Source organism: Caloenas nicobarica, chromosome 1 (genome assembly GCF_036013445.1).
Source record: "Caloenas nicobarica isolate bCalNic1 chromosome 1, bCalNic1.hap1, whole genome shotgun sequence".
NCBI classification, from domain to species: domain Eukaryota; kingdom Metazoa; phylum Chordata; class Aves; order Columbiformes; family Columbidae; genus Caloenas; species Caloenas nicobarica.
The window spans coordinates 88,035,978-88,048,997 of NC_088245.1; the positions used below are offsets into that span (position 1 = coordinate 88,035,978).

General features: G+C 48.7%; 2 protein-coding genes across 2 annotated transcripts; both read right to left on the reverse strand.

Moving 5' to 3' along the window:
* Positions 1-761: 761 nt before the first annotated feature.
* LOC135994445 (cystatin-B-like) lies at positions 762-6,773 on the reverse strand. Its single transcript, XM_065644991.1, has 3 exons — positions 6,668-6,773; positions 2,310-2,411; positions 762-1,577 (listed from the first exon to the last, which is right to left on the reverse strand). The coding sequence occupies exons 1-3, from the start codon at positions 6,731-6,733 to the stop codon at positions 1,449-1,451; spliced, it is 297 nt and encodes a 98-aa protein (XP_065501063.1). The 5' UTR covers positions 6,734-6,773; the 3' UTR covers positions 762-1,448.
* A 4,135-nt stretch (positions 6,774-10,908) lies between these two features.
* LOC135990323 (extracellular calcium-sensing receptor-like) lies at positions 10,909-12,039 on the reverse strand. Its single transcript, XM_065637961.1, is given in 1 exon segment — positions 10,909-12,039. A coding segment is annotated over 1 exon segment (1,131 nt).
* Between the last annotated feature and the right edge of the window lie 981 nt (positions 12,040-13,020).

Sequence of the window (13,020 nt, forward strand, 5' to 3'; positions counted from 1 at the left end):
ACAACAAACATCTTGGCAAATTGAGAGAGGATGGATATCTAATAGCAGGCTATGAGGTTGATGAAGCATGACTTCCCCTTTGTAAATCCATGCCGACTACTTCCAATTGCCTTTTTGTCTTTAATATGTGTGGAAATGACTTCCAGAACCATTTGCTCCAGCGCCTTCCCAGGGACTGAGGTGACGCTGATGAGCCTGTAGTGCTCCAGGTTCTCCTTCTTGCCCGTCTTCAACATAGAAGTGATGTTTTCTTGCTTCCAGTCCTGGGGAACCTCCCCCAGTGCACATGACCTTTCAAAGGTCCTTGAGTGTGGCCTTGCAATGACACTGGCCCTCAGCATCCATGGATGCATCCCCTCACACCCCATGGCATTGCCTAAGTCTGGTTTAGGTGTGCCCCATGCCTGGTCCAGCTCTGCTGAGGAAAGTCTTCTTTTCTCCAGACTTGCCTGCTCATCTTAGGCACCTCAAATTCCTGTAGGCAAGTCCTACCAATAAAGGCTGAGACAAAGGCAGCATCGAGTGCCTCAGCCTTTCCCATGCCCTCTCTTAGCAGGTGCCCTGCTCCACGCAGCACAGAGGGACTGCATTTTCCTTGGTGTTCCTTTCTAATTTCTAACTAAAAGACTGGAATAAACCTAAGGTTATAAGGAATATGAAAAACACTCATGGAAAAAAAAACCCCAACATCTGAGCAACATAACCAATATTGAAAACCAGAAAAGAGAACAGTGAAACACTACTCAAAGTCAAATATGCCCTTTCGATTCAAGAGAAATGTTTATTGTTATTAATGCAGAAATGCTTGTCCAGCTTAAGTTCCTTTCCAGGACTTTTCCTTAGGACTGAGAACTGAGTTCAGTTCTGGTTTTAAAGGCATACCCCCTCTACTGGACATCATATCCTGCTGCTGCAAGAGGATCAACATGATCACCACGGGAATGTTTGTTTCAAAAGACAATAATCCTCCTCTTGCTTTCAAAACCACTTTGGCTCTGGTCTCTCTTCAGGTCTTTGCCAAGAAAATACATAGCACAATTTAAATCTACAGATATATTCACAGTTGCAAAATAGCACAGAAGAGATCTGGGTTTTCCTCTCGCTCCTTGCTGCAAATACAGAATGCCAGTGTCACTCCCCTTTCAGTTTCTAAACCAGGGAAGTCCACAAACAGGACTCTGCCGCAGTATTCCAGTTATGTTGCACTGAAGTCAGTGCAGCTACTTGGATTTGCGTTAGTGTAGGTGAAAGGAGAACCGTGTGACTCTAAAATTTAGATATTGCACAGGAATGGAATGGCATAAAAGCGACTGATGTTTTCCAGCGGGAAGTTAAAAAAAACCCAACACATTTACTTTGCTCCTTTGTAGGCACAGGAATCAACATTTTGCACCCTATAGAAAATGCACATCAGAACCAATCAGGAAAATGCACAAGACAGAAGCTTGCTAGAAAAAAGCCAGTTCATCCTGCTTAGTCTTGCTGCTCTGGTAACTGTGGAGACTCAGCGGCTTGTTCTCGTGAGGAAGGCTCCTGAACACCCGCAGGTGCATGAACTCATCATTGCCAACATGGACCTGCAAAACATAAAAACCTGTGAGTTCCACGGAGTAACAGCAACCTTCAGCAAGAGGGGTGGTCAGACTGGTGTGTCTTGAGGATGGTGAAGCAGAGAGGTGGCAAGAAAAACCATCACCTCAGAAGGTGTGGTCTTGTTCTAAACCAGACTGAGAGTTCTGACTTTGTGGAGTTATGACTTTATGACCCTCTAATCCTTCTATGCTTGTTAATGCTCCCTGTGCCTGAGACAGGGAACGTACATCTAGGGAACCAGGGCTGCACAGAAGTGAGTAATCTATTAAATACATGTAAAATGCTCTAATCTTGTCTGGCACAAGCAGCACTTCAATGCTTTCATCACAGGTGCTTGGTTTTGTGTGTGGCATCACTACAGGCAGAATCACAGCGGGTTTGACACTTCACTGTGTCTTCACACACCTGGACTTCACTTAATGCAATGTTAGTGCTCAGCATCACGGATGTGTAATTATCCCCAAATCTAAGTTTCATAAAAGAACCGAAAAGTAAAAATCATTATGAAAACAGGGAAGTACTCTCATCTCCATGTAATACAGGGAGGTGGGCTGGGAGGTGGGGGGTGGATTTTTTTTTAATGTATAGATTTTTTTCTTATTAAGGCCAAATCATAAGCATCCCTGTCTAGGTAAGGAAAGAAAAAAACCCCACCATTCCAAATATTATACGTGTTAATTAAAAACAACCAACCAACATGGCCTAGTGTCCTCTACCTTGATGAAGTAGTTTGTTCCAGCAACCACCTGAGTTTTAAACTCCACTGCAGTGAAGACATCAAAGGTTTTCCCTTCTTTTTCTTCTAGCTGAGGTTTCACCTTAACAAAACAACAGAGTATTTAAGACTGATGCAAGATTCAAGTTACTTAGGACTTAAGGCCCACACTATAAGGGTGCCTTTGCACCCTTTAGGTCACTACTGCTGAATTCCCAGACACAGAGCTGCTGCTTTTCCAAGTTACTAAATTATCAAAATGAATCAGGTTAAGTTTTGTGTTCAAGAAAGACGAGAAATCTAAAGAGGCAGCAAAGCCAAGAGAGTGGTGTGATTCAGTCATCACAGACTGACACCGAATCTGGAGCCTCCAACAGAGAACTGTGTGGGTATTCTAGAAGGTTTATGTTGACAAATTATTTCCTCTATTGATGTCTCAGCTTCCCTTTCTGTTCTGTATATCTAACAACAAATGGGAAGTGATTCAGTACCCACATGCACAAGACTATACATCTTTTTAAAGAGAAGTTTTTAACATTTATCATTCTTACAAGAAAAAGGCCCATCTTCAGCATTAGCTCCCTTTTCAAATTCAGAACAAGTTGTTCCAGACCCAGCATCACAGAACAGACAGCCATCCAGAAATCAAGCTTTCAGAGCAAACTACCCAAGCCTACAACACAACACAAATCGGACAGTTCTTCCAGCACGTCTGCTGGAATCTAGAATGTTTTCAAACTGCAAATATTTTCCAAAAAATAATTGCACCATTAAGCTTCCGAGCTATCATCCCCCTTTCCAGAGTGCAAAACCTGTGCTCAAGAAGTCAGAACAACTTGTCCTGTACCTCAGCGGGAGGCAGGAACTCACAGGAGTTGCAGCTCTTCTTTCCCACACTTGGCTCTCTAGAACCTTGCGGCTATATGGTAAAATTCTTGGTCAGGGAAGCAGAAGATTTCAGGCTTCGTTTATCAGGGCAATATGAATTAGTCTTGGGAGTCCTTGCTGCAAGCGCAGGTCTACCCAGGCCTTACCTCCTGCACCACATCATTAGGTAGCCCTCCCTCCACTCCCAGTGCAACAGTACCAGCAGTGAGTCATTTTCTCTTTCCAGCTACATGGTGGATTTCGCCTTCTTCCTAAATTCAAGGGGAATGAACATATTTGCTATCCTGCCTGAGCTCCACCTGCTTCCTTGGAGGAAAACAAGTGCCAGTTTGCCACTGCTCAGGTGCTCTAGGTGAAGCAGGAACAGAAAATGTCTGCCACAGGGTATGTCCTCCCACTGAGAAGGCGCAGGACTAAACTCTGGTGCCTTTCCAAGACAGGTGATTGGTGATTGTCCTGTTGCTGAGAGCTGTGGCCATACTGTACATCATCCCTCAGAGGTCATACCCTCTACACTTTTTCCAGGCTATGGATAGTACATCAAAAGTAAGATAATGATGTTTGGATGCTTTTGTACGTGTTTTTTTTTCCATATAGAAATCAAAGCGCACTCGGCAACTTTGCATTTGAAGATGCAAGGAAGCGCGCAGCCCCAGAAAGTGCAGTGATTCTGTCCTCCCTGAGTGGTTTCAGTTTCCATCACTAGAGCTACTATTACAAATTTTAAGCAGCAGGGGAGAGGGTGGGCATAGGTATCCCACGGACCCTATGCTGTCCTGTGCTCCTTTAGCAATCCTAGGTGCTGTGCAAGGTTGGTTTCTCAGGTCTCCAAATTGCCCTGGCTCAGCACATTTTGTGTTTCCACCAGAAAGCCGAACACTGGGCTCCGTGACCGGAGGCAGCGTGGGGTGACACGTGGCTGCCGGCTTGTCAGGGTGTTATTGTGACAATGACTCACCGCGGCACGTGACAATGGGCATCTTGATGCAGTACGGAGAGGGAGAGCCCAGAAATACTCTCTGAAAGACCCGGTACTGCCCACCATACTAGTTCATCGTGTCAGTCTAGATCTGGAGGTCCTGGCGGACGGTGCACCAAACATGAGCCATCGCTGTGCCCTGGTGATAACGAAGGTAACAGCATTCTGGGCTGCATCTGCAGGAGCCTCGCCAGAAGAGAGAGGCAAACGATTACTGTGCTTGTTAGAGCACATGTGGAACACTGCGTCCACTTTTGGACCCCCAGTACAAGAAAGATGTCAATAAACTGTAGCCAGCTCAGCAGAGGGCCACCACGAGGTCAGATGGCTGGAGCACTCGTGCTGTGAGGAAAGGAAGAAAATTAGCTTGCTCAGCCTGGAGAAGAGAAGGCTTGGATAAAAGCTTTCCAGTCCTTACAAGAAGCCAGGATCTTTACAGAGGAGCAGAAGAGTGAGACTCAATGGTCCTAAATTGAAATTGGAGGTTCAGACTGGGTATAAGGAAGAGCTTTTCCCATGAGGCCACGCTGGCAGTACAGCAGCCTGCCCAGAGAACTTGTGCAGTTTCTGTCCGCAGAGGTTTTCAAGACCTGACTGGACAAAGCCCCGAGTGGCCTGGGGCTGCTGACCCTGTGCTGGGCAGGAGGTGCAGTCCTTTCCCACCCAAAAATCTGTGATTCCATCATGCCATGAAGGTTCTCTGTTGTTCTGCGTGGCCTGTTTGCTTACTCCCAGAGCACTTACTGAAAAGCAGATGGTTCAAAAAGCACTCTGACTGACCTCTGCCACAGGTGCCAGCGAGAAGCCAAGGGCTGAACAGGCCTGGGTGGAAATCCTGGCTGTGGGGAGGCTGTTCCTGTGGGACTCCTGAGCCAGAGACACTGCCAGAGGGAAGCTGTCCTGCTCTGCCTCCCGCTGTACCTGCTCTGGGCAAGCAGCAGTACTCGCCAGGTCCACGAATCTGACGGATGCTCAGCCATCGCTGTCGCTCTTACAAAACAGTAAAATGGAGGCAAGAAATGGAAAAGCAGGAACGGGAAATGTATTTCTGGCAAACAAACTGGCAGGCTCTAACAAATCTCTGCAAAGATTTGATTTTAAGCAAGCGAGGTAATTTTAGAGGTCTGCCTTGATTTAAGAAAACGAATGTTTCCTTCACAGTCCGTATCCAGATACAGATATAACTGCACAGGCAAATTTCAGTTTTAAGTTTCTCTATGTATTTTAAATAAAGTAATACAAGCTGGCAGTCAAAACTAGCTGGATAAACTTTGAAATATTTAGGTAATTTAAATGAAAATGCCAGATTTTTCGTTAATTCCCTTCACGTCTGATTCCAGATGGGTTTTGTTTTTACTCTTCATCTTATATTTGGACTACTAAACCACCACAGCCCGCCACAGAACGGAAATTTGGGATTTAAAACCAATCTAGTTTTCAGTCCATATGCAACACTAACTGCATACTCACGTTATCTTTAACACAACACGTAGACCTCTCCAGGTCAAAACAATTACTATGACTCTCTCGGCACTTCTCAGTAGGGTACTCATTACTGCAGACTCAGGTTAGGGCTGAGGAGATGCACATCTCTTTGGTTTTTTTGGAATGCAAGATCATCAGATTCTACAAGCTAAACTTTAATTTCAGTGACTGTGCCTTTGGGTGCTCTGTACATGTTTGGTAACTGCTGCAGTCTAGGGAGCTTGTCTTTCGTCTTTCTGCACTGGCTTGACGCACCCTGGCTGATCAAACCGAAAAGCAGAAGGAACTTGAGTTCAGTCATGACTGAAACAGGACCACGTGCTTTGAAAGAAGAACTTAGTTGTACATTGGCATTTTTAGAGCAAAAGCACGCGCTGCTCCTTGACATGGGCTGTCATTTAACTGTCCTGGAAGTAGTTTCAGGGTTTGGAGCTGGCAGCGTGTAGAGCCGAATTCTGCTTTGGGGAATAGCGGAAGCAGTGGAGACGTTTTCTTCGTCCTCCAACACCAACAACAAAAGCGGCTACAAGATTCAGACTTTGCAAGAACCGCCTGAGCTCCTTCCTCAAGCTCCCGCACCTTTTGTAGCTGGGACAGACACCGGCAGCAGGAACGGGGCCGGAGCACCGGCGCTGACCCCGAGCACTCCACGCGGCCCACGCTTGCTCTCGAAATCCCCCCAAACGTCCCCCCAAAATCCCGAGCCTGCCCTGCCTGCGGTCAATAAAACCAGGCGAGGCCAAGCGGGCAGAGGGCGCCAGGAACCGCTCACCGCACTCCCGGTCGCTGTTCCTGCTTTCGAGCCGAGCGGGGAGGAAAGGCGTCTCCGCCTCCAGCGCTGCTGGGCAATGGCCCGACGCCCGGGTCCCCGCCACCCCCTGCACCGGGACGAGGCCCCAGCCGTCCGGTCACACCGGCCGCTCCGACCGCCAGCAGCCCGGCGGGAGAAGCCCCGGGAGACCGGGGGTCCCTCCCGGGCTGGCCGCGGCGCAGCGCAGCCCCCTCACCTCCTCCGCGATCTGCTGCGTCTCACGGGTGGCGGCCCGGGCCGCCGAGGCGCCCCCGCACAACATGATGGCAGCCGCTCCGCTCCGCCCCGCTCCGCCCTCCCGCTCAGGCGGGGCCGGGCCTGCCGGCGGGGCGGGACCGGGGCCGGGCCCCACGCGTGACTCAAACCCGGCGTTTGCGGCTCCCGAGCTGGGGGGCGGGAGCAGCGGTGTCCCCAGGGACGCTCCTGGGCCGGGGAAGTCTTAGCGCAGCGCGGCGGGACCAGCCCTGTCCGGGCTCGGCAGAGCGCGCCCCGCCCCAGGACAGGCTGCGGTCGCCAGCGGGAGGAAGAGACGCTGAAAGCAAGAGGTGCAACAAAAGCTGCCGGCAGAGCGACCCCCGGGAGGTCTGCAGCCTGTCCTCGGCGGTGACACCTCTGGGAGAGGCGTGTGTCAGGACAGGGCTCTCATGAGCTTCTTTCTTTCCCAGTCTGTCGTGTTTTCCAGCAGCCGTCGCCTACGTGCAAAGTTTCCCGGTACACAACTCCCTCGTTTGCCGTGTTCATCGTTCCCTCTCCTGGGCTGCTTTTGCTGTTTCTCAGCCAGCAAACCAAAAGCTGTGTGAATCACCCGGCCTTTGAGAAATCCCCTGCACTCTGAACGTTCAGGTCTTTAGCTAAACTTCGCTGCAATTCACACCCCCAGATTTCTTGGAAAAACAACAGCAAAAACCTACCTTCCTCCCCCTGCTTTCCTTCACCCCTTGGTACATTTGGTAAATATAGCCCTACATCTAAGGACAGCAGGTATTCCATACTGAACCAACCTCCTGCACTGGTAAGGGGGGCATGGTGGGAAGGGTGAAACAGACCAGGGAAGAAGGATTTCTTTTCCTTGGTATCATCATCTCACTCCTCCATGGAGAGCAAGTACGTGTTGTGCTGGGGCTTTGGGCCGGCAGAGCTCAGCTGGCTTTGTGAGCAGAAGGCGAAGTATCGGGCTGTTCGCTGGGATGGTTCCCTGCCCATCGGCCATGTTTGCCAATGGAAATCCCACCACGGAGCTGATAATGCTCTTTGCCTCTGTCCCCACTGCTGTTGCTTCTCTGCCGGGTGGTTTGGGAAACACCGACATTGGCAGGTGCTTTCCAGTAGGGGTTTGAGCTACAGGGGATGGGGTGGGACAGCCGTTCATGTGGACAGCTTCTGGTGGGACATGCCAGTGGAAGTTTGCAGGCTTGAGCTTTCGAAAGAAGGATGTTACCCAACTTGTCTTCGTCAGTATTGTCTTGTGTGAAACACAGACCGGCTTTTGGACAGGTGTCTGAGCAAACTTCCTCTTGTCCTGGACTTGGCAGGATGGGAACATGTACTCTCCTCTGGGCATGGAAAAAAGGGTTTGGTTGCAAATCACTTTAACGAAGAGGGTCCTTTTTCACTGGGCTTCCCTTGTACCTAGCGTGTGCATCACCAGAATAGGCTGCAGCAGCAGCTGTCACACAGCGCGTGGAGCTCCAGGCTCAGAGCTCAGGGTACATGTCCAGTGGGGGTGGGTGAGGGTTCCCCAGCAAATCGAGCACAGCTGGTCTGTCGCTGTAAAACTATGGCAGCTGTTGGAGCCTCATCCTGTGCCAGGGCACACATTCCTTTTAAGTAGATGTAAAGAACAAAAAAACACCCAAAGAATGAAAACTGCCCAAAGAATGAAAACCACCCAAATGTCAACATTCTCTACTGTGTGCATAGCCAGAGAATATTGTTCTCCAAACAAGGCAGCCGATGGTGACTTTGTTTCTCTTGTTGCATGTGTTAGCACAGAGTTTTCAGTTTGTATCCTGTGTCATTTTGTCATTTTGTTTCATTCATTAAGCGCTTCTAGGATATCAGTGCTGTCAGCTTCACTTCAGGGGTTACTGTTCTGGTTTGGGCCCGTAGGAATAATGCACTAGCACTAAAACTATTTGGCTACTGCTATTTTTGGAAGTGCGGGCCATAACTAAAGTATTTTTTTTTTTTAGCCGTTTCTGCCATCTAGTGCCCATCTCTGTTCATGCATTTAGACTCAGGAGACCGCGAGTCTTAATTCCTTAATTCCCCTAAACTAAACCTAGAGGCCACATTCAGCAGCCTGGTGAAGGAACCTGTTTTTTCAGAAGCAATGAGCTACTCCGACTGGGTCCAGGGGTAGAATGTGGTTTCCAAAGTTGTGGCCACCAGGATTTGTGTTTTCAAACTCCCTTTTTTTTTTTTTTTTCTTTTAACCAGCTGTGCCATGGCTTTAATCAAATATTGTAATCTGAAGGCCTTACAGTTAAAGTTGGATTGGTTCTTCCATGGTGTAATTAAAATTTGAGCCCATGCTGAGCTGGATATAACAGGTCAAGAAAAGGGCTAAAATAACTTGTCGACCAGCGTGCTCCTTGGGGTTATGGACTTTGACTGTGCTCTCTTAAGCCCAAACTCCTCTTCCTCATCAGCAACGAGTAGAAGTGGTGAAACCAAGTTTTTATGTAGCAATGTCACCTGTAAGTTTTATTTGCCTGCCCTGGCAAAAGAACAACCGAGCAAAAAGAGTAACAAAAGAATGGTGGCATTTCCCCAACACATCCACACAGTCATTCCGTCTCTGCTCACACTAAGCTGCAGGCCCGTCTACCTTTCCGCAGCAGTCTGGATTACCTTTGTGTTTGATGAGGAAGGGTACTGACGCCTTCGTGCCAGATGCTTGTTCTTGCACATGAGATCTGGGAAGAGAGAAATAAATTCTGCAATGTACCCCCTCCTGCCAGGATGTTGAGGGACACTTTTTCTCTCATCAGGCTGCAGGAAATAAATATCTCTTCTCACGGCTCTCTTACTTCCAACCTTTCCAGCATGGATGGAGAAGAAGCGGGAATACCTTGCAAAGCCAGGAGCACTTATGTTTGCTTTTGGGGGAGCAGAACAAGTGTCAAGAATAAAGAAGTTCTGCTGTTTTCTTTGATGAAGTTCGTACTGTTTTTCTTTAGGTACAGTCCGCCCTCCTTGTGCTGGGCGCCCTCTCTTCAAGATGGGCCAAGAAGAAAATAAACTGGTAGGTGGCCTGTAGGAGCCAAAACATATCCAATTTACCCATTTGTGTGTGCATGTCTCAGAGCCCAGGCCTGTGTGTTTTCCTCCTCCTGTTGCCTGTCAGCACACACACTTCAGATACTCACTCATTCCTGCAATTGTGTTACCACGTTTGGGGCTACTTCTCCACCCCTAACTCGTGCATTTCACCTTGTTACATTTGGTGTTTTTCAGGCCCACCAGTGTCATCAGGACCAGCACAATGCTCTGTGCAGGTGTGAGGCAGATCAATATGGGAAAGCACAACACTGACTATGGTGTGAAGGGGTTAGCCATGTATGCCATGTGGAATATTACAGCAGCAACACTCTGTTAAGCATACAACTACGAGCGACATAATCACAGATACATCTCATTGTGCTCTCGCAGCGTTCTCTAGGCGGGGATTTACAAGCTGTTCCCCCTCCACCAAAGCAGGTAGGCTGGAGGGAAAGCTACCTCAGCTGGACGAAACCAGTAGCAACCTAGTAGCTTGGTCTAGTGCAATGGAGTCTATGAAGAGTATTGTCCAGTATTTCCTGCTGGGCAGAAAGGAGAGATTGGGACATTACTAAATATAAATAGCAGGGCACTCTGTCACATAAATACTTTACATGTTCACACCCTCGGCTGTACACATGTGCAGGATGCTGGGGCTTTTTTAATTTTCCCCACAACCATACTTTTCCCAAGTGAAACTGTGTACCTTGCTTTTGTAGAGCTGAGAGTCCTGATGCACATGGTTACAGATCACATATACTGGATAAAGAGGGAATATTATACATAGTGGGAAAGAGGAATATTATGCATAAATGTAAAAGCAGAGTATAGTGGATTGCCTAATGCCTCCCATAGTCAGCTGAGTTGCAGTCTGGCAGGAGAAGCTTACAGAGGCAAGGCAGCATGCAGACTTCTGCTTAAGCCCCACCAGAGGAGATCTTCACTCATCCTTCTGGGATGACCCGGTTTCAAGAAAGCAAATGCAAATTCAGTCCAAGGCTCCCCAGACACACTCCTTCCTCTGGAGGCACGAGTATGACCCTGCCAGCGCTAACAGTGCAGTGTGGTGGGGCTGTGTCACAGGAGCGTGTCTTTGTCGTCTTTCCCATTCAGAAGCAAGAGGTGAGCAAGTTCCTCTCGGGGGGCTGATGTGCTTCTCATGATCTTCTTTCGTTAGGAATGTACCGTGTTCTCTGTGACAGAGCCACCTCCAGTGCCTATAAAATTTCGGGAGTTAGCTGACAGCAGAGGAGGGTCCACCTCAGCGCTTGGTACCTCTTCTTTGGCGTCTCCCACCACTGACTCCTGCGAGCTGCTCTCCGGGCTAGAAGCTGCCTGGAAACCGGGCTCGGCGCTGAGGGGCTCACTGTTCTGCAGGGGAAGCAGGACCCGGTGCCGCATCAGGCTGTCGTCGCTGTTCTGGGCCTCCAGGGAGTTCCTGCGCTTGGCGTTCCTGTTGGCCATGGCGTTCTTCTGCGGCTCCTCAAAGCTCAGCGACAGGGTGACCGTGCCGCTCCTGAAGCTGACTTTCTGCTTGCAGCCACGCTGCTGCTGGCGCTGCCGCTCGGCGGCGGCTGGTAGAGGAAAAGGGTCTTCATGGTTGCTCTTGCTGCTGATGGAGGAGGAAGGTGTGGAGCCGGTGGAGCCCCCCAGGCTGTTGGAACGCTTGTGTGACATGTTGCTCCGTCTCAGCGTAGCCCTGGCAGCCACCTTGAAAGCGTGGGCGGCTGTGCTGCAGCGCACCTCCTCGATTGTGTTGCGGGAGGGCTTGAAGAGGATGGTGTAGACTTTGTTGAAGAAGATGCAGGCCAGGAGCCTGAAGCTGGCAGCCAGTATCGCAATCACCTCCACGGCAGAGACGAACGTGCCGTACGTGCTGGCATAAGCAGGGATGAAGGAGATCCAGACGATGAAGAAGATCAGCATGCTGAAGGTGATGAACTTGGCCTTGTTACAGTTCTCAGGCAGCTTTTGAGACTTGAAGGCAAAGAAGAAGCAGATGGCCGCCAGGAGGCAGGTGTAGCCAATGAGAAAGCCGAGGGCCATCAGGGAGCCTTCGTGGCAGGTGGTGAAGATAATCTCATCCTCCAGTTCATGGTTTCGGTAACTGGATGGTGGGGCTGTGTAAAGCCAAATCACACAGATGACAATCTGCATGAATGTACACAAGAAAACCAGGAGGAACTGGAGGTTGAGGCCCCACCGCTTTCAGTGGAGGCTCGTGGGGATCTTTGCCTCAAAGACAAGCAGGACACAGTTGGTTTTCACCAGGATGCAGGAGGTGACAAGGGGCAGGTTTGCCATGGCTCTCTTGTGTCAACAGAGGGGGCAGATCACTCTCTGGATTGATGGTCCCAGATGCCATCTTGTTTTCTCATTCATTTTAGCTGTTCAGATCTTTCAATTCTGTACAGAGAACCTCCTTCCTTTTTTAAATGCAAAAGAAAATTTTTTGCGAAGAGCTAGTACTAGCTGCAGCTCCCTTTTTAATCTCTGCTTCAGGATTTCAGTCCTCTAGATTGCATCAGCATAAATGCTATACAGCTGGTGTATTCTTCAAGGTCTAGTCAACACAGTGCAGCTCAATGCAGGTTGATCAGATGAGCATCTACACTTTTTTCAAGGTACGATTTGCTGTCAGTACAGCCTCTGTACTGTCTGAAAAAGCTAAGTGTGTCCTTAAGCTTAATTAATTTAAAGCCAGCTCAGATATGACTAAGCAACCGCACAGCCTTAACAACATGCTGCAGGCCACCAGTGGCAAACATTTTATAGCAGCTCTGCTGTCAGTTTTATTTAAAAGGGCTAGGGGGAAGACCTGCCCCACACTGTGTCCATTCTGGAGCCCAGAGTTGGCATCGAAGTTAGCACTGATTTTAGTGTTTTCCTGTAGCTACATTAAGCTTTTACTAGTGACAGAAATGTGCAATTTCCTGAAGACGTAGAGCATTTAGTGTATACATAGTGAGGTATGCATAGTACAAGGTCATCCTAGCCATCTGGTATTTATAGGGGGGCTTGAAGACAAAAGTGTTTCTGGGTTTTATCTCCAGCTCTGCTATTATATGCAAGTCTCATTTATTTAGCTGCCTGAAAAAATATTTCACTGAAGGAATTAGACCCAGTCATAATTGTGGACCAAATGCAATTTGTTACAAGGAAGTGGTTATTAGTTTGCAGTAGAGGACCTCCACTCCTCTTTACTGTTGCAGACTTTTACTTGGAAAGAACACTTATGCACTTACTTAACTCTAATCCATTGCAAACTGATTGGAAAAATCTGAT